Source organism: Conger conger, chromosome 13, assembly GCF_963514075.1.
Source record: "Conger conger chromosome 13, fConCon1.1, whole genome shotgun sequence".
Taxonomy (NCBI): domain Eukaryota; kingdom Metazoa; phylum Chordata; class Actinopteri; order Anguilliformes; family Congridae; genus Conger; species Conger conger.
The window spans coordinates 10,205,739-10,228,018 of NC_083772.1; the positions used below are offsets into that span (position 1 = coordinate 10,205,739).

The following is a 22,280-nucleotide window of genomic DNA, read 5'->3' on the forward strand; positions in this document are numbered from 1 at the left end:
CCCAATGGCTGTGCGCATCTTATTGTGGCTACCGAGGATCGAACCACCGACCTTGCAGGTCCCAGTCAGCCACCGTAACCACTATGCTACAGGCCGCCTACAGTTTTGAGTTTTAGAACCTCAAAAGAGGAGAATGTAAGCCTCTCTAATGACACCAAAGAGATCTCTCTGCTACAGATATCACCATTTTGAGTTCCACCAAATCCTGTTTTCAAGAAAAACGGCTGCAAAGCTTCGCTGAAGGTAGTTGTGATGGTAGTTGAAACTGGGAGACTACAAACACTGGGATAATGAAACTCTGGGGCTGTAACTTGTCATCTTATGTATGTAAAACTATATTTTTACTCTGAACATTTACTCTTGACATGAAGACAAACAGACCCAGAAAGCAAATACATTAACATGTAGACCACGGACACAGCTGATATAGTTTGTGCCTGGTGAATGGTGACGAGCTGGCTAGCCTCCAAATGACGTAAAACTCTGTGGCTACCTCACTATGTTTTAAGAATTGTAAACGACATAATTTGAATTGAATTTCACATTAAGACATACAAATCATGAAAGCCAAGACATGAATTATAATGATTGTGTAAAAGCATTTAATGACACAATGTTGCAGTACACTATAAACCCACGATGAACGAGAAGTCTTTGTTCGCCAGAAGGGGAGATCCTATGAGCTCTGGCCTTACTGAATCAAGTAAAGGAAGTGAGTCATTCAAAAGAGTCCTTCTTTTGACTGAAGGAATCTAACGCTATGCTAACGTGTACTCCACACCACCTACATTACATTACATTACATGAAAGGCATTTGGCAGACGCTCTTATCCAGAGCGACGTACAACAAAGTGCATACCCATAACCAGGGATAAGTGCACTGAAAGACCCTAGAGGGAAGTACAATTTCAACTGCTACCTGGACACCAAAGATAAGGACCAGGGCCTATTCTAATTTTTTTTATTCTTTTTTTTTAAACAAACAAATAAACAAACAGACAACAAAGCAAAAGTGACCAAACTTAACTAGACAAACACTGCTTACCTAGCCAACTAAAAATACCGATACACAAAAAAGTAAATCACAGAAAGACAACAACTAAGTGTGACAAGGCGAGTTAGACTCGCTGTTGTCCCTAATGGTGCAGTAATTGGGGTGGGGGAGTGGCACCGGCAGGACCTCATCTTTTGAACCAATCTCTTGGCTCCCTACCTTTTAAATGTTTTTCCTTTCGCTTCCTGTGATCTTTCTGATTGATTTCCTGTTTCCTGTCTCATCCTCTCCTCATGTCTGCCTGCCTTACCATGAGAGGTAAGAGAACATCTATTCTGTTTTCCCCTGATAATATTGCGTGGGTTAGGAACACCGCAGATTAACACAATGCTTTGGTTGCAGCTTGCTGTCTGTTGGGTAATTCGTCGCGATTTAGCTGTGTCCCCTGATTTCGGTCGGTGGGCTATATTTTTATAGTTGTAATTACTTGACATTTATCGACAGTAATGTTATTTTCTTCTAATTCATTTATTAAGATGCTTCTGTTTGCGGAGTCTTTTCCGAAACACGGAAGTAACAACTCGCGCAACTTAGAATTCCGTGGATTGTTTGGTAATGTACCGTTTTGCTGCATGTATATTCTGATTGGATTTTAATTATAAAATACCAGATTAACAGTGACTTTCTTCACTTTGTCGGTGCAATAGTCACTGCTGTTTTGCCTCGCTGTTTTGTTTGAAGTTCGTTTGGTTGCGCTTATCAGGCAGGCGGAACCCGCCTGCTGTTGAGTACGTTCGCTAGTGTCCCGTGTTGCACGGCTATAGACTAGTTGTTGGCCGGACGACCTAAGGTGCGCAGCGGCTGGTGCGCGTGGTGTGTAGCCTATATTACACCTCCGTGCCTGGAGTCTTCTTGGTGTGGCTTCTTAGAGGCGCACTTGTACTTTTCTATTTTCTTTATTTTCATGTATTGAAGCAACTGGTATAGGTAGGCTGTAGTTAGGTTATTTCTTGGACTTTTAGGACTTGTCTCTTGTTGTATGGTGGGCTCGGTGCTGATTGGTGGCGGGGTTAGTCAATAGGGGTACCCTCCTCACGTGTTAGTGTGTAAGTGTTAATGGCACCTGAATCACATATAGTATCACCTTGTTTGTAGTAAGGCTTGCTGTGAGAGAGCACTTGGTTGTAACTACATATTGGAAGCCCTGAAGGTGAGTATGCCCCATCCCATCAGCGTCGTCACCCACCATCCTTAAGCTTTACATCAGTCTATTTTATTCCTATTTATTCTGGTAAAATTGACATTCAAAATAAATATATTTTTATACGAATATGAGCATTTGTCTTAACCTCATTATTGCCTTCCAGCATCAGAATTGATTTAATAAAGTAATTGCATTTAACTTAGACCACGTCTCTGTCTTGTTATTATCAAACTGTAAAGGGGGCCTCTGTTATATTGTGTGACTGGGCGTACTTTAGGTTGAACCTTACATTTATGCACCCGGTTACATAAGGTTCAGAGGGAGGTAGGGAGGGACGGGGAGAGGTGCTGCTTGAAGAGGTGCGTCTTCAGTTTGCGCTTGAAGGTGGGGAGAGATTCTACAGTTCTGACCTCAACGAGGAGTTCATTCCACCACCGTGGAGCCAGAACAGACAGTAGTCGTGAGCGTGAGGTGGAAGTTCAGAGAGGGGGAGGTGCCAAGTGGCCTGTGGAGGCTGAACGAAGAGGTCTGGCAGGGGTGTAGGGTCTAATGATTTTTTTGTAGGTATGCTGGGGAAGACCCCTTAACTGCTTGGAAGGCTAGCACAGGCAGCCAGTGCCATGACAGGCAGCCAGTGGAGGGAAGTAAGCAGGGGGGTGACATGTGAGTATTTGGGAAGGTTGAAGACCAGACGAGTTGCTGCATTCTGGATAAGTTGGAGGGGTCTGATGGCGGACACTGGGAGGCCAGCCAAGAGGGAATTGCAGTAGTCCAGGCGGGACAGAACCATCGCCTGGACCAGGAGCTGGGTCGAGTAGGGGGTGAGAAAGGGGCGGATTCTCTGTATGTTGAATAGGAAGAACCTGCATGACCGGGTCACCGCCACAATGTTCTCGGAGAGGGACATTCTGCTGTCCATCACCACGCCAAGGTTCCTTGCACTGGGTGATGGCGTAAGTATGGTATCCCCGAGGGAAATGGAGAGATCCAGATGGGGAGAGGTATTAGCAGGGATGAATATCATTTTAGTCTTACCTGGGTTGAGCTTTAGATGGTGGTTGCTCTGGATGTCACTCAGGCAAGCAGAGATACGGGCTGAAACCTGTGTGTCAGATGGTGGGAATGAGAGAGTTGGGTATCGTCTGCATAGCAGTGGTAGGATAGCCCATGTGCAGTGATCACAGGGCCTAGGGAATGAGTGTAAAGAGAAAAAAGAAGCAGGCCTAGGACTGAGCCCTGGGGAACTCCTGTGGCAAGGGGCCGAGGTGTCGATACCGTACCAGCCCAGGCAACCTGGAAGGAGCGACCAGAGAGGTAGGACTCAATCCAGTCCAGGGCTGTGCCACAGATGCCCGTTGCTGACAGGGCGGACAGGAGGATGGAGTGATCCACAGTGTCGAAGGCACCAGAGAGATCTAGAAGAATGAGGACAGAAGAGAGGGAGGCTGTGTCGAGGACCCGGCCCTAGGCCCCCCTGATGAGAGATTGACGGGGGATGGGTTAGAAAGGAATGCATTGTTAACCCCTCGCACACGCCATCGAGGTGGTAGTAAGAACGCCCGTAAGAAGAAAAATATGTGGTTCAGAGAATGAGCAGCCATGCTTGTCAGTAGAGGAGTCTGAAGTCGGGGGACTTAGATTTAGGGTTTTAAGGAGCAAGGTTAAAGTTCTGACTGAGAATACCCCAACCCTACAGGGGAGGGGCACAATGCCTGGCTAAAGAAAAACAAAAATAAGGAAAACGGAAGGGACGTCAATACCGAAAGAAAATTAAGAGGCTTCACGGGCCTCTCTGAGGATAACACAAATAATTTATCGAATAGATTTAAAGGACTGACTATAGAGGAGTTGAATGATGAATTACACTCAGCTATTAGCTGGATGACCTTTGTAGACCCCTTAAGGCGCCACAAAAAGGGGCACCTACAGAGGGTGTTGGGATGGTGGCAGGCTTTAACGTCTGGCTTGCATGAAATCAAAGTTTGGAGGAAGTCAAGGAGAGATTATGAAACTGACACAGACACCAGTGATGAATAGGTTCATTAAAAACAACATAAGGGCTAGTGTTTTTCCACTCATATATTAAGTTGGGGGAAATTCCCAAACCAGAGGGGCCCATGAAATAAAATATTGGGGACAGTTCTTTGGAGGTATGAGAAAATGACAATTGGAAAAACAGAAATAATTAATATGGTCATTAAAAAACAGGTTATATAAAAGATAAATGTCTTCCCGCTTGACATAATGGGGGCATTTCTTATCAAAAAAGGTACACTTTTGTATGCAAAAAAGATATATAAGGGATACGTTTTTAGACCTTAGAGCAGGATCCCAGAATTTGGCTTCAGAAGATATCTACGAGCTGTTGAAGGGAGAGCAACGCAAGACAGTCAAGCTGGAGTGGCGCGCTCCCTCTGCGCGCCACTCCAGGATATGGATATGGAGAGAGGAGTGACGTACGCGGTGCGGACTCAGGTGAAGAAAGAGCCACGCAGAACAATTATAACAAAGCTGGAGTGGTAATTATAATCTATATTACTTGTAGAAGTAGGAAAAGTAACATATTATAAGTTTACTTTTATATATCTTTTATTTCTCATTAGGGTACTATATAAAGTAGAAAAATGTAGAGAAATTATCATATTTAGATAAATATAATATTATAGGAATAGTTTCTTTTTAAACGTCAAGAAGGGGGAGCTATAGGATAAGGCTAAGGCCAAAGAGGATGGATATAGGAAGGGTGTACCTTGATTTTTAAACATCGTGGTGGAAAGGTAATTTAGAAAGAGCTAAGAGGGGTATATGTAACTTGCATGTGATTAGCAAACTGCAAAAGATGATATGTACACTGTAATCTGTGCAACTCTATTCTTTTGATTGATTATAATAAAATATATCTTACTATAATCATATGTGCAAAGAGTCTTTAGAGGAAATACATTGAATACAGGACATCGATTACCAGATTTGCATCACACCCTTCACTTCGAGACTGGGCTGGAAGTTCAGTAGAACTTACCAGGGCTCCAGGACGTTCGGAGTACTTGAGTTCGTCCCCGAGACACCTCATGGTGAGGTACTGCTCGTGGGAACGTGAGGTCTGAGCTCGGCAAGGGGTCCGTGGCTCACGACAATTTTGGCGCCCAACGTTGGGCACGAGCAGCAGAGAATTGCTCACGGCCTATTGAGGCATTGTCCGAGTGGATTCCTACTCGAGGGTCTCGAGTTGATTACTGGCACTGAAGAGAAAGGTGCTGGACACCTAAGTAGTGAAACCGTAAATACTCGAACTCAAAAGGAATCGAAGTAATTTAGAATAAGTTACAATATTAGAAAACTGTATAGGACAGTAAATTCTAATAAAGTAATAGTATACATATCAATTTATAAATAGGTGGGAAAATGGCTGTCAGTGATATGCCAGACCCACATATAGAAGTATATTTCCTAATAAAGAATAGCCCATAGTAGGGACTACTAGGGACTACAAGTCGCGCCTCCGACAGAGGGAGAGGTATAGGTTCGGAAAATACATAAAGAGAATGGACATTTCTCTTTTAATGTAATAAAGAACTTGAATAGGTTACATATACCCAAGCTGAAAGAGGTAGTGAAGGGAGTAGTTAAGAACTGCTCACAATGCCAGATGATTAATACACCACACGGCCTGTGGAGTGCTGGATTAACTATAAGGTCGGGAGTACCCTGGGGAAGTATTTACATGGATTCGGCCGGTCCTGTAGTACGATCCACAGGGGGGCACCGATACTTGCTGATAATAGTTGATTCGTGCACTGGGTACACCCTGGTCCATCCTCTGCGGCAAGGTACGGGGAGACAGATTCTAGCCAAGCTAGAAAGCACAGTAATGGCAATAGGAAAACCTAAAGAAATTAGATCAGAAAATGGAGCACATTTCAAGAATACCCTTATCAATAAATGGTGTATCAAAAACAATATAGAAAGAATATTTTCCCCACCCTATCATCCCCAAGCAAATGGGATAGTAGAGAGGAAGATACAAACAGTGAAGAGATTAATAGCTAAAACTTGTAATAGCAAGGATTGGGATCAGAACCTCATAAAATTACATGAGCAGATAAATGACTTTGACACTACGGGGGGGGGGGGCACGGCCTTTTATAAAATGTTCCAAAGGGAATATGAAACCAGAGAAACAGGGAGACCAGTAGTAAATACCGCTCCTCTGTGCCCCTTACAGGTAGGAGATCAAGTCAGAACTAGAAATCAAGGCCCACAACCAGGTGTCCCTGTAAAGGTGAGGTTTGGACCTATAGATAGGGTAGAGAAAGTGTTAGATAAAAACACGGTAGAATTGAAAAAAAAAGGGACAAGTGTGACAAGGCGAGTTAGACTCGCTGTTGTCCCTAATGGTGCAGTAATTGGGGTGGGGGAGTGGCACCGGCAGGACCTCATCTTTTGAACCAATCTCTTGGCTCCCTACCTTTTAAATGTTTTTCCTTTCGCTTCCTGTGATCTTTCTGATTGATTTCCTGTTTCCTGTCTCATCCTCTCCTCATGTCTGCCTGCCTTACCATGAGAGGTAAGAGAACATCTATTCTGTTTTCCCCTGATAATATTGCGTGGGTTAGGAACACCGCAGATTAACACAATGCTTTGGTTGCAGCTTGCTGTCTGTTGGGTAATTCGTCGCGATTTAGCTGTGTCCCCTGATTTCGGTCGGTGGGCTATATTTTTATAGTTGTAATTACTTGACATTTATCGACAGTAATGTTATTTTCTTCTAATTCATTTATTAAGATGCTTCTGTTTGCGGAGTCTTTTCCGAAACACGGAAGTAACAACTCGCGCAATTTAGAATTCCGTGGATTGTTTGGTAATGTACCGTTTTGCTGCATGTATATTCTGATTGGATTTTAATTATAAAATACCAGATTAACAGTGACTTTCTTCACTTTGTCGGTGCAATAGTCACTGCTGTTTTGCCTCGCTGTTTTGTTTGAAGTTCGTTTGGTTGCGCTTATCAGGCAGGCGGAACCCGCCTGCTGTTGAGTACGTTCGCTAGTGTCCCGTGTTGCACGGCTATAGACTAGTTGTTGGCCGGACGACCTAAGGTGCGCAGCGGCTGGTGCGCGTGGTGTGTAGCCTATATTACACCTCCGTGCCTGGAGTCTTCTTGGTGTGGCTTCTTAGAGGCGCACTTGTACTTTTCTATTTTCTTTATTTTCATGTATTGAAGCAACTGGTATAGGTAGGCTGTAGTTAGGTTATTTCTTGGACTTTTAGGACTTGTCTCTTGTTGTATGGTGGGCTCGGTGCTGATTGGTGGCGGGGTTAGTCAATAGGGGTACCCTCCTCACGTGTTAGTGTGTAAGTGTTAATGGCACCTGAATCACATGTAGTATCACCTTGTTTGTAGTAAGGCTTGCTGTGAGAGAGCACTTGGTTGTAACTACATATTGGAAGCCCTGAAGGTGAGTATGCCCCATCCCATCAGCGTCGTCACCCACCATCCTTAAGCTTTACATCAGTCTATTTTATTCCTATTTATTCTGGTAAAATTGACATTCAAAATAAATATATTTTTATACGAATATGAGCATTTGTCTTAACCTCATTATTGCCTTCCAGCATCAGAATTGATTTAATAAAGTAATTGCATTTAACTTAGACCACGTCTCTGTCTTGTTATTATCAAACTGTAAAGGGGGCCTCTGTTATATTGTGTGACTGGGCGTACTTTAGGTTGAACCTTACATTTATGCACCCGGTTACATAAGGTTCAGAGGGAGGTAGGGAGGGACGGGGAGAGGTGCTGCTTGAAGAGGTGCGTCTTCAGTTTGCGCTTGAAGGTGGGGAGAGATTCTACAGTTCTGACCTCAACGAGGAGTTCATTCCACCACCGTGGAGCCAGAACAGACAGTAGTCGTGAGCGTGAGGTGGAAGTTCAGAGAGGGGGAGGTGCCAAGTGGCCTGTGGAGGCTGAACGAAGAGGTCTGGCAGGGGTGTAGGGTCTAATGATTTTTTTGTAGGTATGCTGGGGAAGACCCCTTAACTGCTTGTAAGGCTAGCACAGGCAGCCAGTGCCATGACAGGCAGCCAGTGGAGGGAAGTAAGCAGGGGGGTGACATGTGAGTATTTGGGAAGGTTGAAGACCAGACGAGTTGCTGCATTCTGGATAAGTTGGAGGGGTCTGATGGCGGACACTGGGAGGCCAGCCAAGAGGGAATTGCAGTAGTCCAGGCGGGACAGAACCATCGCCTGGACCAGGAGCTGGGTCGAGTAGGGGGTGAGAAAGGGGCGGATTCTCTGTATGTTGAATAGGAAGAACCTGCATGACCGGGTCACCGCCACAATGTTCTCGGAGAGGGACATTCTGCTGTCCATCACCACGCCAAGGTTCCTTGCACTGGGTGATGGCGTAAGTATGGTATCCCCGAGGGAAATGGAGAGATCCAGATGGGGAGAGGTATTAGCAGGGATGAATATCATTTTAGTCTTACCTGGGTTGAGCTTTAGATGGTGGTTGCTCTGGATGTCACTCAGGCAAGCAGAGATACGGGCTGAAACCTGTGTGTCAGATGGTGGGAATGAGAGAGTTGGGTATCGTCTGCATAGCAGTGGTAGGATAGCCCATGTGCAGTGATCACAGGGCCTAGGGAATGAGTGTAAAGAGAAAAAAGAAGCAGGCCTAGGACTGAGCCCTGGGGAACTCCTGTGGCAAGGGGCCGAGGTGTCGATACCGTACCAGCCCAGGCAACCTGGAAGGAGCGACCAGAGAGGTAGGACTCAATCCAGTCCAGGGCTGTGCCACAGATGCCCGTTGCTGACAGGGCGGACAGGAGGATGGAGTGATCCACAGTGTCGAAGGCACCAGAGAGATCTAGAAGAATGAGGACAGAAGAGAGGGAGGCTGTGTCGAGGACCCGGCCCTAGGCCCCCCTGATGAGAGATTGACGGGGGATGGGTTAGAAAGGAATGCATTGTTAACCCCTCGCACACGCCATCGAGGTGGTAGTAAGAACGCCCGTAAGAAGAAAAATATGTGGTTCAGAGAATGAGCAGCCATGCTTGTCAGTAGAGGAGTCTGAAGTCGGGGGACTTAGATTTAGGGTTTTAAGGAGCAAGGTTAAAGTTCTGACTGAGAATACCCCAACCCTACAGGGGAGGGGCACAATGCCTGGCTAAAGAAAAACAAAAATAAGGAAAACGGAAGGGACGTCAATACCGAAAGAAAATTAAGAGGCTTCACGGGCCTCTCTGAGGATAACACAAATAATTTATCGAATAGATTTAAAGGACTGACTATAGAGGAGTTGAATGATGAATTACACTCAGCTATTAGCTGGATGACCTTTGTAGACCCCTTAAGGCGCCACAAAAAGGGGCACCTACAGAGGGTGTTGGGATGGTGGCAGGCTTTAACGTCTGGCTTGCATGAAATCAAAGTTTGGAGGAAGTCAAGGAGAGATTATGAAACTGACACAGACACCAGTGATGAATAGGTTCATTAAAAACAACATAAGGGCTAGTGTTTTTCCACTCATATATTAAGTTGGGGGAAATTCCCAAACCAGAGGGGCCCATGAAATAAAATATTGGGGACAGTTCTTTGGAGGTATGAGAAAATGACAATTGGAAAAACAGAAATAATTAATATGGTCATTAAAAAACAGGTTATATAAAAGATAAATGTCTTCCCGCTTGACATAATGGGGGCATTTCTTATCAAAAAAGGTACACTTTTGTATGCAAAAAAGATATATAAGGGATACGTTTTTAGACCTTAGAGCAGGATCCCAGAATTTGGCTTCAGAAGATATCTACGAGCTGTTGAAGGGAGAGCAACGCAAGACAGTCAAGCTGGAGTGGCGCGCTCCCTCTGCGCGCCACTCCAGGATATGGATATGGAGAGAGGAGTGACGTACGCGGTGCGGACTCAGGTGAAGAAAGAGCCACGCAGAACAATTATAACAAAGCTGGAGTGGTAATTATAATCTATATTACTTGTAGAAGTAGGAAAAGTAACATATTATAAGTTTACTTTTATATATCTTTTATTTCTCATTAGGGTACTATATAAAGTAGAAAAATGTAGAGAAATTATCATATTTAGATAAATATAATATTATAGGAATAGTTTCTTTTTAAACGTCAAGAAGGGGGAGCTATAGGATAAGGCTAAGGCCAAAGAGGATGGATATAGGAAGGGTGTACCTTGATTTTTAAACATCGTGGTGGAAAGGTAATTTAGAAAGAGCTAAGAGGGGTATATGTAACTTGCATGTGATTAGCAAACTGCAAAAGATGATATGTACACTGTAATCTGTGCAACTCTATTCTTTTGATTGATTATAATAAAATATATCTTACTATAATCATATGTGACAAAGAGTCTTTAGAGGAAATACATTGAATACAGGACATCGATTACCAGATTTGCATCACACCCTTCACTTCGAGACTGGGCTGGAAGTTCAGTAGAACTTACCAGGGCTCCAGGACGTTCGGAGTACTTGAGTTCGTCCCCGAGACACCTCATGGTGAGGTACTGCTCGTGGGAACGTGAGGTCTGAGCTCGGCAAGGGGTCCGTGGCTCACGACAGCTGCTCGTGCGGCATGGAGTGATTCACTGATGGAGAGGAGCGTGGTCTCTGTCGAGTGGCCAGATCTGAAGCCAGACTGATGGGGGTCTAGCAGGTTGTTGTTAGAAAAGAAAGAAGGAAGTTGACTAGAAGTGGCTCGTTCTATGGGTTTAGATAGAAAACGAAGAAGAGATACTGGGCAGTAGTTCTGGATGATGGAGGGATCCAGAGTAGGCTTTTTTAGCAGCGGGGTGATGTAGGCCCTCTTGGAGGATGCTGGAAAACAGCCAGAAGACAGGGAGGAGTTAACAAGGGAGGTGACAAATGGGAGAATGTCAGGTGTCATAGTCTGTTTCATGTTTAGTTATTTTCTTAGTTATTTTATTGTCATGTGACATATTTTGGTAGTCTAGTCTCGCCACGTTTTTATGTTTTACCGTAAATCCTCAAATTGTGTCCGGGGTCTTTTATTTTCTTAGGCTGCACAAAGCACAGGCCTTTATTTGGGGCAGGCTTGTATTTGAGGCAGGCCTTTATTTCTTATTAGGCTTCTGTTGTAGAATTTTATTCTTAGAAATAAAGTAAAAGGCTATACTTAAAGTGGGCCAACACTGTTAAACACTTCCTGTAACCGTTCAGAAATCAATTAGTGTAGGCTAATCAGGAAACACCGTTTGGTAAGTCATAGTGTCAGTCTTAACAGACTTAGTTTATTGCAAATATTCTCAAACACAATAAATCACATGCAAGTCCAGAATCCATAAAATAACAACTTGCCAGACACGCCTTCATGAACAATAACAAATTAGCGTAGATAACAGCAAGATAAGGATCTTTTTTTCCTGAAGTGCGTTTTATTGTGAGACATGCGTTTTGTTTGGAGCAGCATACCGCTATCAAAAGATTTTCCCTTTGGTTTGGGATTTAATTTACCATTGGACTGTTTGATTCTATTGCTAAATGTTGGGACTGATGGGCACTGAAATCTGGGGGGTATTTGATGGTTCGGTGTTAAGTTTTATGTAGTTGAAAGAGTGTCGGGATTTCCACCCGTCTGTTTATTGCGAGCCAAGGCAGCCGCTTTCATTCATTCATTGAACGTGCGCTGTGCTGTAAATACATGGAAACCTTATTGCGTAGCCAAGTAGCCTAAATTGAGTTAATTTTACATTTTTTTTTTTAGATTTACTTTTTATTAAATTCGTAGGCTGGAATGCCTCGTGGCAACAATTGTGTTTAAATGTATACTGCTTGAGCCTTTGGCAAGCTACTTAGAAGGGGGCGGCAAGCAACTGGTAGCTTGAGAGCAACGTGTTGGAGACCCATGGTGTAGGACAACGACTTTTAATTGGCAACAGTATTAAACCAACCAACAATATAAAATATTAAGAAGAGCTCTTTTATTTCATTGAGTTAAATCGAAACAATGTCTTCTAGTGCTCATGGACTGATAGCCCTACTGGTAGGCAATATTACCCCGGCTTGTATTTGGGGGCCGGCCTTTATTTGTCCGAATCGGCCACGCCCCCGGCTATTATCTGAGGCCCGGCTTCAAATAGAATCCCGGACACAATTTGAGGATTTACTGTATTTCTTGTTTTGTTTCATTGTCAGGTCAGGATTTATTTTTTAGTCTTGTCATGTCACATTATATAGTTTATTCCTGTCACAGTTTGTTTCTTGTTTTGTCATGGTTTAAGTTTGATTCATGTTATGTTTTCCTGTTCATTGTTTAGCGTACACTTTTTCGTGTGTTTCCGCAAACCTTGCGTTCATACTCTCTCTCTCTGCTTTGCTGTCGCTCATGCTTCCCTAATGGTTTCATTTTCCCATGTGTACTTACTAATCTACTCACGTGAGATCAGGATTGGGTAATACTAACATTCTAACCATGTGTTTATGTTTACCTTACGTTCTTGTGCATGTCATTTACTAATTTACTAATTTACTAACCTGTCTACATCTGCATGTAAGCTCAGTGTTCAAGTCATGTCTTTGCAAAATAGTTTCCTCCTGTTTGTCAGTGCACTTTTGAGCGGTTTTCCGAGCCATTGATTACCTTTTAAGATCCAAGCCTGTTGATTGATCATCGTTATTGACATCTGTTTTGTTGACCATTGCCTGCCTGTACCACAAACTCTTGCCTGTTGTCCTTGTACTTTTGCCCCGCGGAGCGGACTTCGGTCTTGACTCTTGCACCGTCTTCGAATCCGAGCCTGCCTACCATCCGTCTGCACTACTGCCCTGCTGACAGCCTTCCTGGTTACTGGATTTTTTGCATGGTTTACCGATTTCGAGACTGCCTTCTCCCTCTGTACTGAACTTTGGTTTTTGGCTGGATTAACTGTATATGAACTTTGGTTGGACAATCCCTTAATAAAGCCCTGACGGGAGTCGTGCATTTTGGGTCCAACCCCCACGCACCCGTCTCAGTTTAAAGGCGTGAAATCTGCTCATTGTGGCTTTTGGCTACATTTCACTTATTCTTGTTATTTTTGAAAAATATTGATTTTTGCTATTTAGCTGCCTTTTGATATTGACTGCCAACTAATAACAACCCCTTTTTTCTAATAGCCTGTGAATAAAGGCATTGCTTAATTTTGTGTGTAATGTCTTTATGAAACAAAACATCTTAGGTTTGAGTTAGGCTAAAGGTTATTCGGCTTGTATTTAATAAAAGTATTAATACTACTACTATTGTTTCTTGGAAAAAAAAGAAAAGTTTTCCTCTACGATTCTGAAATGTACTTGTTCACTAAATGAAGGCAGGAAATTAAGGAAAATGTAATTAGATTCTGATAACTAGCCTTGATTTCTCTATAAACAGACATTGTATTGACACTTGCTATCGTCAATGAGTTCCCCAGGTTCATTACTGTGTCACATGTAGAAAACTGCAGAGCAAGAAGTATAAATGCAGAACTAATGTGCCTGTACTATAATACGCAACCAGGTTGAACAAACTGGATTTTTTCCCCCTTGATCTCTGCCTAGTTGATTGTGGTCAGCAATTTATTTCACATTCTTCGCATTTTAAGAAGGTATTATTTGGAAGATTACCTATTTCCATAAGAACAATACATGTACAATAATGCTCTTCATGAATGTGATGGTTTTTACTTTCAGGAAATGTCGGAAGTTTGAAGTGTGAAAGTAAATGAGGACACTTTTGACAATTGTATTTGCTCAATTCAAAGCTCAGTACTTGACCTAAAAAGTCAGCCTCCCTTTGTCTCCCTTTTATGAATAATGTGATGATAAATAATGACTTGAAGGATTCTAGGTAGTTCCGTATGTCTATGAAATCTTAAATGTTTTCTGAAATTGAAAAAAAAATCAGCTGCATTAATTCCGTTCATGTATTTTTTTCCTTACAGGACAAGTAAAGACAAAAACAAAAGCAAAAAAGAATGAATCATTCATCTAACCTGAACTCCCTGAATTCCACCCTCTCTCTAAATACAGCTGTTGTGCATCCCCCATTTTTTTTCATAAATGGTTTGAATAACATACCCCATGCCAAGTACTACTATGTTTTCCTATGCTTTGTTTTTGTGGTCTCTGTGTTGGGGAACTCCTTTGTCATATTTGTTATATATACAGAGCGCAGTTTTCACACCCCAAAGTATATGGGCGTATTTAATTTGGCTGTAGCTGACTTCGGTGAAAGCACTTCTCTAATTCCAAATTTAATGGCAACATTTCTTTTTGATTCCCAGTACATCTCCTATGATGCTTGCTTGGCCAACATGTTTTTTGTATTTTACTTTTCCTTTTTGCAAGCTCTCATTCTTACCATTCTGGCCTATGACAGATTGGTGGCAATATGTTTTCCACTGAGATACCATGCCATTGTCACAATGCCAGCCATCGCTGTGATGTTAGCAGTGGCGTGGGGAATTACTGCACTTTTCATTATTTTATTAGTTAGCTTAATTACCAGGCTGTCCTTTTGTAAATCCATAGTGGTAAAAAGCTACTTCTGTGATCATGGACCCATTTTCCGTTTGGCATGCAATGACAATCTTCCAAATGATATCATGGCATATGCTTGCGTAATATTGTTCCTTTATTTACCATTAATTTTGACTGTACTGTCATATGTGTTTATTGCTGGTGCACTCTTTAAAATCTCTTCACAGGAAGGGCGATTTAAAGCCATTAAGACTTGTTCTGCACACCTAATGCTGGTGGCTATATATTATCTTCCAATAATAGGCACCTACATTGCTGCGGATACTCATACCCTTCATCCAAATGCCAGGATAATCAATACATCACTTGCAATGGCCCTTCCTCCCATGATGAACCCAATCATTTATGTCCTGAACACAGAAGAGGTTAAGGAATTCTCAAAAAAACTTTTCAAAAGAACAAAAAGACAACTGAAATGATCAAATAATTAAATGATTAAGTACAACTGGAAATCTGCTGTTTACTGTTTCGGATTTTCCACAGTTTGTGAAAAAGGATTGGCTGATTTAATATAATCTGTGTTTAGTCAACTAATTCTTAGTTAATATATTTTGTGAAACAAAATTAATTTCAAGCTTATTAAATGTATTATTTTTTCCATTCAATTTTTAAATGGAGTTAAATTGCATTGATTTGTGTTTGAATTTGTGGATTCTATTCTTGTTTGGTTTGAGTAATGTACTGTACTTTGTCACATTTAGTTAGCTTAATGGTGATGTCAGGAAGTTATTAACTGTCAACAGTAACTATCGTTACAGTTCTACTCTTCCACAAATGAATGCAAATATTTTGACATCTGACGCAAGCAATAGTTAATTGCATCTTTATTAAATATTCCAGTTTAAAATCCCATGAGTTGGTATCGCAACAATAAAGCTAACAGTGTAAAGGAACATTACCTTTCAAGTTTATTAAATGTATTATTCATTTGAAAAATCATTATTAAATGTGATGAATTGATTCATGTTTGAATTTGTGGATTCTATTCTTGTTTGATTTGAGTAATGTACTGTACTTTGTCACGTTTACAGTTAGATTAATGGGGATGTCATTAAATTATTAGATGCCAACACTAACTACCTTGACAGTTCTACTCTTCCACAAATGGTACTTTTTCTGCAATTAAAACAAAACCTAAGGTAAGGAATAGTTAATTGCATCTTTATTTAATATTCCAGTATAAAATAGCAAGTGTCGCTATTGCAACAGTAAAGATACCAGTCAAATACCAGTTTGCCAGCATGGTATTGGACACACTAGTAACACAAGCCTTATTAGTCAAGCATTTCTAAGACAAAACTGTAAGAAAAAAAATCCCATTTCTGCGGCCCAACTCTACTCTCTAACACAGCAGTTCCAAAGCTTGTTCCTGGGGGACTCCTCTGCTGATTTTGAGAAGGCTTGTTTACCCTCTTAAGCCATGCTGGGCCTATATGTAACAGTCAAGGTGCAATTGTCAAAGCTAGTGGTGACTAGAGGCCTGGCAAATTAGTGTCCAACAACATATTCATAATTTCTTAACACCAGGCTTTAACACAATAGCAGAGCAGTTGTTGAAAGAGGCTGGTTTGATAAATTAACTGTGGATGTGATGTATCATTTTTATTGTCCCATTTCTTTCCCTTTAAAAACAGCGCAGTTCAATCTCTTCCTTAGTGCAGGTATAAGAAATCTAGGTGGTGTGGAGTACAATGCAATTCTTTTACACTTTCGATTCCTTCGGTCCAAAGAAGGACTCTTTTGACTGACTCACTTCATTCACTTGATTAAGTAAGACCAGAGCTCACAGGATCTCCCCTTCTGGCGAACAAAGACTTCTCGTTCAGAATTCATAGTGGTTTTGTAGTGTGCTGCAACATTGCATCATTAAATGCTTTTGCACAATTATTATAATTCATGTCTTGGCTTTCATGATTTGTCTGTCTCAATGTGAAATTAAATTCAAAATATGTAGTTTTAAATGCTTAAAACATGGGGAAATAGACAGTTTTACGTAATTTGAAGGCCAGCCGGCTTGTCACCTTTCACCAATCACAAACCATATCAGCTGCATTCGTGGTCGTGGCTACATGTTAATGTGTTTGCTTTCAGGGTCTGTATGTGTTAATGTCAAGAGTAAATGTTCAGAGTAAAAATATAGTTTTACAAACATAAGATGACAAGTTATAGCCCCAGAGTTTCATTTTCCCAGTGTTTGTAGTCTCCCAGTTTCAACTACTATCACACAGCGAAACTTTGAAGCCGTTTTTCTCGAAAACAGGATTTGGTGGAACTCAAAATGCAATGGACAAAACTCCCTTGATATCTGTAGCAGAGAGATAATGTTGGTGTCGTTCGAAAGCTTCCAGCTCTTCTGCATACCACTGTTGTAATGTGTGGTCATTTGCATTCCTGTCACCTTCCTTTCAGCTTTGACCAGTCTGGGAATTCTCCATTGACCTCACTCATTAACAACACATTTTTTTCCCCGCAAACTCTAGAGAGCGATGTGTGTGAAAATCAGCAGGAGATCAGCAGTTTCCGAAACACTCAAACCACTCTGTCTACCAACAACAATAATTTCACGGTTAAAGTCACTTAGATTACATTTCTTTCCCATTCTGATATTTGGTCTGAAATACAGCTGAACCTCTTGACCATGTCTGCATGCTTTTATCCATTAAATTGCTGCGACATGATTGGCTGAGTACATGTTTGCATTAACATTCTGGCTGCCTAACAAAGTGTTCAGTGAGTCTATAATGTACTCAAAGAGATAGCACAGTTAACAAGCAATGTCACTGGTTTATTCCTGTCATTGCATCAGTGCAGAAAGCGGACAGTTCAAGTGGTTATCCATACTGTTTGCTTTTTGTGTCACACATCTCCATCAAAGCTCACAGCAGCTGTGGTGTAGAGTGTTGACATTTGTTACCTGATGGTGGTTGTCCAAAAACAAACCATAAACCACTATGGATTGTGAGTAATCTTGCAACAAATGACCGCTCCACCTGTTAAAGTCTGAAATGCAACTTGGCTGCCCCCTAGAGTCGGAACCTCACAGGTAATATTTCCCAGCCGGCGGCATTCTTGCCGAGAGCCAAAACGTCAAATGAAACACGAAACTACTGTATATACTGAATAAAGGCATTGCTTAATTTTGTGTGTTCTGTCTTTATGAAACCATAACAGCTTAGGTTTGAGTTAGACTAAAGGTTATTTATGAGAGGCTGTTTAGGCCATAAATCATACTCTCTCACACACTATCATAGTCTCTCACATACACTATCAGTCTCTCACATACACTAACCTACTCTCTCACACAGACAATCATACTCTCTCACACACACTATCATAGTCTCTCACACACACCATCATGTGTGAAAGTGTGTGTGAAAGAGTATGATAGTGTGTGTGAGAGAGTATGATAGTGTGTGAGAGACTGTGATAGTGTGTGTGAGAGACTATGATGGGATATGTAAGAGCAAGTATGATTTATGTCCTAAACGGCCTCTCATAGTTATTTGCCTTGTATTTAATAAAAGTATTAATAATACTACTATTGTTTATTTAAAGAAAAAAAAAATTTTCCTCTACGATTCTGAAATGTACTTGTTCACTAAATGAAGGCAGGAAATTAAGGAAAATGTAATTAGATTCTGATAACTAGCCTTGATTTCTCTATAAACAGACATTGTATTGACACTTGCTATCGTCAATGAGTTCCCCAGGTTCATTACTGTGTCACATGTAGAAAACTGCAGAGCAAGAAGTATAAATGCAGAGCTAATGTGCCTGTACTATAATACGCAACCAGGCTGAAGAAACTGGATTTGTTTTCCCTTGATCTCTGCCTAGTTGATTGTGGTGAGCAATTTATTTCACATTCTTCCCCTATTAAGAAGGTATTATTTGGAAGATTACCTATTTTCATAAGAAAAATACATGTACAATAATGCTCTTCATGAATGTGGTGGTTTTTACTTCCAGGAAATGTTGGATGTTTGAAGTGTGAAAGTAAATGAGGACACATTGATATACTTTCTTTGGCATAGTTTTCTTTGGCCATTAGCACATCATTCTACCACTGGAATGTATTTGCAAGATTGTAAGTAGAACCTTATTGCTATTTTGAGACATTACCTCACATTTTGACAATTGTATTTGCTCCATTCAAAGCTCAGTACTTGACCTAAAAAGTCAGCCTCCCTTTGTCTCCCTTTTATGAATAATGTGATGACTTGCAGGGTTCTAGATAGTTTTGTATGACTATGAAATCTTAAATGTTTTCTGAAATGTAAAAAAAAATCAGCTGCATTAAATAGAAATTATTCCGTTCATGTATTTTTTTCCTTACAGGACAAGTAAAGACAAAAACAAAAGCAAAAAAGAATGAATCATTCATCTAACATGAACTCCCTGAATTCCACCCTCTCTCTAAATACAGCTATTGTGCATCCCCCATTTTTTTTCATAAATGGTTTGAATAACATACCCCATGCCAAGTACTACTATGTTTTCCTATGCTTTGTTTTTGTGGTCTCTGTGTTGGGGAACTCCTTTGTCATGTTTGTTATATATATAGAGCGCAGTTTTCACACCCCAAAGTATATGGGCGTTTTTAATTTGGCTGTAGCTGACTTCGGTGAAAGCACTTCTCTAATTCCAAATTTAATTGCAATGTTTCTTTTTGATTCCCAGTACATCTCCTATGATGCTTGCTTGGCCAACATGTTTTTTGTATTTTACTTTTCCATTTTGCAAGCTCTCACTCTTACCATTCTGGCCTATGACAGATTGGTGGCAATATGTTTTCCACTGAGATACCATGTCATTGTCACAATGCCAGCCATCGCTGTGATGTCAGCAGTGGCGTGGGGAATTACTGCACTTTTCATTATTTTATTAGTTAGCTTAATTACCAGGCTGTCCTTTTGTAAATCCATTGTGGTAAAAAGCTACTTCTGTGATCATGGACCCATTTTCCGTTTGGCATGCAATGACTATCTGCCAAATTATATAATGGCATATGCTTGCATAATATTGTTCCTTTATTTACCATTAGTTTTGACTGTACTGTCATATGTATTTATTGCAGGTGCTCTCTTTAAAATCTCTTCACAGGAAGGGCGATTTAAAGCCATTAAGACTTGTTCTGCACACCTAATGCTGGTGGCTATATATTATCTTCCAATAATAGGCACATACATTGCTGCGGATACTCATACCCTTCATCCAAATGCCAGAATAATCAATACATCACTTGCAATGGCGCTTCCTCCCATGATGAACCCAATCATTTATGTCCTGAACACAGAAGAGGTTAAGGAATTCTCAAAAAAACTTTTCAAAAGAACAAAAAGACAACTGAAATAATCAAATGATTAAGTACAACTGGAAATCTGCTGTTTACTGTTTCGGATTTTCCACAGTTTGTGAAAAAGGATAGGCTGATTTAATATAATCTGTGTTTTGTCAACTAATTCTTGTTTATTAAATGCATTATTTCTTCAAAAATTCATTTTTAAACAGAGATGAATTACATTGATTCATTTTTTAATTTGTGGATTCTATTCTTGTTTGGTTTGAGTAATGTACTGTACTTTGTCACATATTCAGTTCATGGTGATCTCATAGTTTTTTAAACTCCCAACACTAACTATCGTTACAGTTCTACTCTTCCACAAATTAATATATTTTTGACATCTGAGGAAAGCAATAGTTAATCGCACCTTCGTTTAATATTGCAGTTTAAAATATAGAGAGTATCGCTGCAGTTGCACTGGGGTTCGATTCCCGGTCCTGCCAAAAGCCAAGTTTGGCCGGCTCTCACGGGAGGGACTTGGCAGGGTTAGCTGATCGCCACACAAAGAGCACCTTTGGTGCCTCGGAATCACGGTCGTGAGCATGAGACGAGACGGCTTGAAGAAGGCGTGTTGCTCTCCTTCGGGCCACCAAGGGCCGGGGTGTGTGCGGAGTATCTAACACTAACTCTAATTGGATTAGATGGGGTACAATTGACTACCAAATTGGGAGAAAAAGTGGAAAAATCTGAAAAAAAAACAAACAAAAAAAACAAGAGTCGTATCGTAACAATAAAGGTAACAATCAAATACCAGTTCTTTAATAAAAGAAAAATAACTAAAATATAATCTGTGTTTAGTCTACTAATTATTGGTTAATATATTTGGTGGAACCTTACATTTCAAGTTTATTAAATGTATTATCAAAAAAATATTAAATGTGATGAATTACATTAATTCCTGTTTGAATTTGTGGATTCTATTCTTGTTTGTTTTGAGTAATGTACTGTACTTTGTCACATATTCAGTTAACTTAATGGGGATGTCATGAATTTATTAAATGCCAACACTAACTACCTTTACAGTTCTAGTCTTCCACAAATGGTACTTTTTATGCAATTTTCTTTTAAATCCAAGGCAAGCAATAGTGAATTGCATCTTTATTTAATATTCCAGTATGAAATAGGAAGAGGCGCTATTGCAACAGTAAAGATATCAGTCAAATATCAGTTGTTTGCCAGCATCATTTTGGACACACTTATAACACATGCCGTTTTAGTTAAGGATTTCAAAGAAAAATCTACTTTGTGGCCCAACTCTACTCTCTAATATAGCAGTTCCAAACCTTGGTCCTGGTGGCCTCCTCTGCTTGTTTTGAGAATGGTTGTTTAGCCTTTTAACAAAATATGTGTTTCAAGTTGATTGAACTTGCAACATCTGTGCATTGCGGATCTTACCATGAATATACTTCAAGTGTCAGTGTGGAGAACTCAGAGTACATCTATCTACAATTTTAAACGACGATAAAGGATACCCGATTTTATGATTCAAATACATTTTTTATTACTCACTGTTACGACCTAAGGCTCGATTTGGCCGTAACATAAAATGGACACAAACAACGAGGTGAAGGAATTACAAATATTTATTAGATACCTTCTTTTACTCTAGACTTAGTATTCAAAGGCAAATCCAAAATACAAGCCTTTTTAACAAGTGTCAAAGCCAACAACCAAATACAGGCCTTTTTAACAAGTGTCAAAGCCAACAACCAAATACAGAACACAATGCCAGAGAGCGGAAGGCGCATTCGCAGTACAGCCACAAGCTAACATGAGCTAGCTCCAGAATGGTGAAGAAGCTGTGCTTTTAAACCCCAGCTTCCAAGTGCGTCAAATCCAAAAATCAGCGCTGGCGCAGTTCTCCTTAGCTCCGCCCACCTTTCCATTCCTGCAAGCAGAGCACACTAGCAGAGAGAAAAACCCAGAGCGGATCGAGAACCTGGGTCGTAACACTCACTTATAGCTGAGGAGAACTGGTTATATGTGATGGCATTGATGATCATGTAAATATGTGCTGATATTCTTTTCACAACTAATTGAAGCTCTGCTCATGCACTTTTATTTATTTACATTTAATTTTAAAATGTAATTAGAAAATGCCAGTATTTGCGGTGTGAGAATAACTGCACTAACAGTACGGATAGGCTTTTGTACTGTATGCCAGGGGTTAAACCAAACACTGTAACAATTACA

At 40.8% G+C, this 22,280-nt stretch overlaps 2 protein-coding genes across 2 annotated transcripts; both read left to right on the top strand.

The window, feature by feature from the left end:
* Positions 1 to 14,178: 14,178 nt before the first annotated feature.
* On the top strand, positions 14,179 to 15,174 carry LOC133108315 (olfactory receptor 1-like). Its single transcript, XM_061217788.1, is given in 1 exon segment — positions 14,179 to 15,174. A coding segment is annotated over 1 exon segment (996 nt).
* Positions 15,175 to 19,132: 3,958 nt separating this feature from the next.
* LOC133108316 (olfactory receptor 52E4-like) lies at positions 19,133 to 20,098 on the top strand. The gene has a single exon (XM_061217790.1). It carries the CDS (start codon positions 19,133 to 19,135, stop codon positions 20,096 to 20,098), a length of 966 nt encoding a protein of 321 aa, XP_061073774.1.
* Positions 20,099 to 22,280: the final 2,182 nt, after the last annotated feature.